The sequence below is a fragment of the Kryptolebias marmoratus genome, linkage group LG2 (genome assembly GCF_001649575.2).
Source record: "Kryptolebias marmoratus isolate JLee-2015 linkage group LG2, ASM164957v2, whole genome shotgun sequence".
Classification (NCBI taxonomy): Eukaryota; Metazoa; Chordata; class Actinopteri; order Cyprinodontiformes; family Rivulidae; genus Kryptolebias; species Kryptolebias marmoratus.
Genome location: NC_051431.1, coordinates 19722423 through 19724129, shown reverse-complemented (window position 1 = coordinate 19724129; position 1707 = coordinate 19722423). Strand labels below are relative to the sequence as shown.

General features: G+C 41.6%; 1 protein-coding gene across 2 annotated transcripts in view; it reads left to right on the top strand.

Annotated features, from left to right (window-relative positions):
- pcp4b (Purkinje cell protein 4b) overlaps nucleotides 1–993 on the top strand; it is a 45524-nt gene extending 44531 nt beyond the window's left edge. For both annotated transcript variants that reach the window (XM_025006758.2, XM_025006757.2), the window contains exon 3: nucleotides 284–993. In XM_025006758.2, coding sequence (XP_024862526.1) covers nucleotides 284–414 — 131 coding nt within the window. In that variant the 3' untranslated portion in view covers nucleotides 415–993. The remainder of the gene's footprint in view (nucleotides 1–283) is intronic.
- The last annotated feature ends 714 nt before the right edge of the window (nucleotides 994–1707 follow it).

Below are 1707 nucleotides of genomic sequence, written 5' to 3'. Positions count from 1 at the left end.
AAGCAATCCAGCTTACATCACATCTCAGCTTTAAAAGCTCAACTCCACACTCTCTATTTCTGAATTGAGAAAGCTCCTCGGATGAGAAGCGAAACGTCTTCAGCTACAGAATAGAAGTCCAGTTGTTTTTGTTTTTTAACTTTTTTTGAATGTGTGGAAAAATCACAATTAATATATTTTGAAAGGTGTTTATATATGAACAAGCTGCTACAATGAAGATGTTTTACCAAAAATCACTTCATGCCCCTTGACCATGTGATTCACTCTGTCTTTATCTTCCTAGACGCGTCCAAGACGGAAGTCCCAGAAGACTTTGACATCGACATGGATGCCCCAGAGACCGAAAAGGCGGCGGTCACCATCCAGTCCCAGTTCAGGAAGTTCCAGAAGAAGAAGCGCGATGAGAAGTCCTAGTGAGCGTCGTACCGCTTCGAGGCTGTGCGCCGTGATGGCGGGCGGAGGCGACGACACAGCCATGCCGGTGTGACATTTGCATGTAAACAAATTCATACCTGTGGAGAGTGCAGGGGTTGTGAGGGGGTGGGGGAGGGAAAGGGAACGTAAACGCCTGTTTAACTTATGACATGCCTGTGGATTCTCATTATCCTGTTATTGTTAGAATTAACATTTATTGTTTTTGACTGCTGTATCAATTAAAGCCTGAAGAGGTGACAAAGTTTTAGCTTCTGTTCTGCCACATATGTTCCATATGTCATCAGGGCCAGCTGGTTTTTTTTTGTGTGTGTGTTAGAATATGTTTTTGTACCTGTCCTCATAGTTACACCCGCACCATCCCTTCCTGTAAGCCTGTTTCCCCAAAGGCACATGTTTTCTGAGTAAATTGGAGTGAGAGCTGACCTTAAAGGTGCTTTTCAGGAGACTCGGCCTTGAACTTTCCATTCACGTAGAAGCATTTTTCTTACCTGCATGTTGCAACGGAAAAAAAACTCTGTATCACTGTACATTAAATAAATAAATAAATGAAAACAAAAACTGTGTGGAAAGTGTGTGCAAGTGTAAAAAAAAAAGCTAAGATCTTTCAAAGATCTCGAGCCACATGAGGTTGCTGTATTTTTATGACAAAACTATAAATAGAAATTCTTCTGAATGAGTTTGGTTGAATCTCCTCCCTGCTCAGCTTGGTGACCTTCTCCATGTGGAGCCGTTCAAACTGTGTGACTTATTCATGCTGGGCTCTTCTCTGCTGTCGCTACCCAACAACACAGACCCATTCAGGCTGAGGTTTTACTTCATTATTCTTACATTTCCCCACTGAGAGCAGAATCATTAGAAAATTCTATTTTTGTCTCTACTTGGCCTAAAATAGACGTGTGTTTTACCAACAAGAAAAGCAGGAATATAAAGACTCCTCAGCATCTGATTAATGCTTCGGCTGACCAGCTGCTAATCTGTACTTTTAACTTGATTTCAGCTCTGTGAAAATGACTGGCTGGCCAAGATTCCAGCTGCAAGCAAACAAGCCTTCCTCCTTTTAAAGCAGATCACAGAGGGGAACATCATTATACAGTGCACGGCACAAGCACATAATGTGGTCTCGCTCATTAGTCTGCATGAGAAAGCAGAAGCAAGAAAAAAAAGTGTATATATAAGCCTGTTTAAAAGAAAGAGAGACACCAAAAACCTTTCACAAAGTCCAAGAGTCAGCCAAGCAAAATGTCTATGCTTAATGATATTTTGGGCATTTTG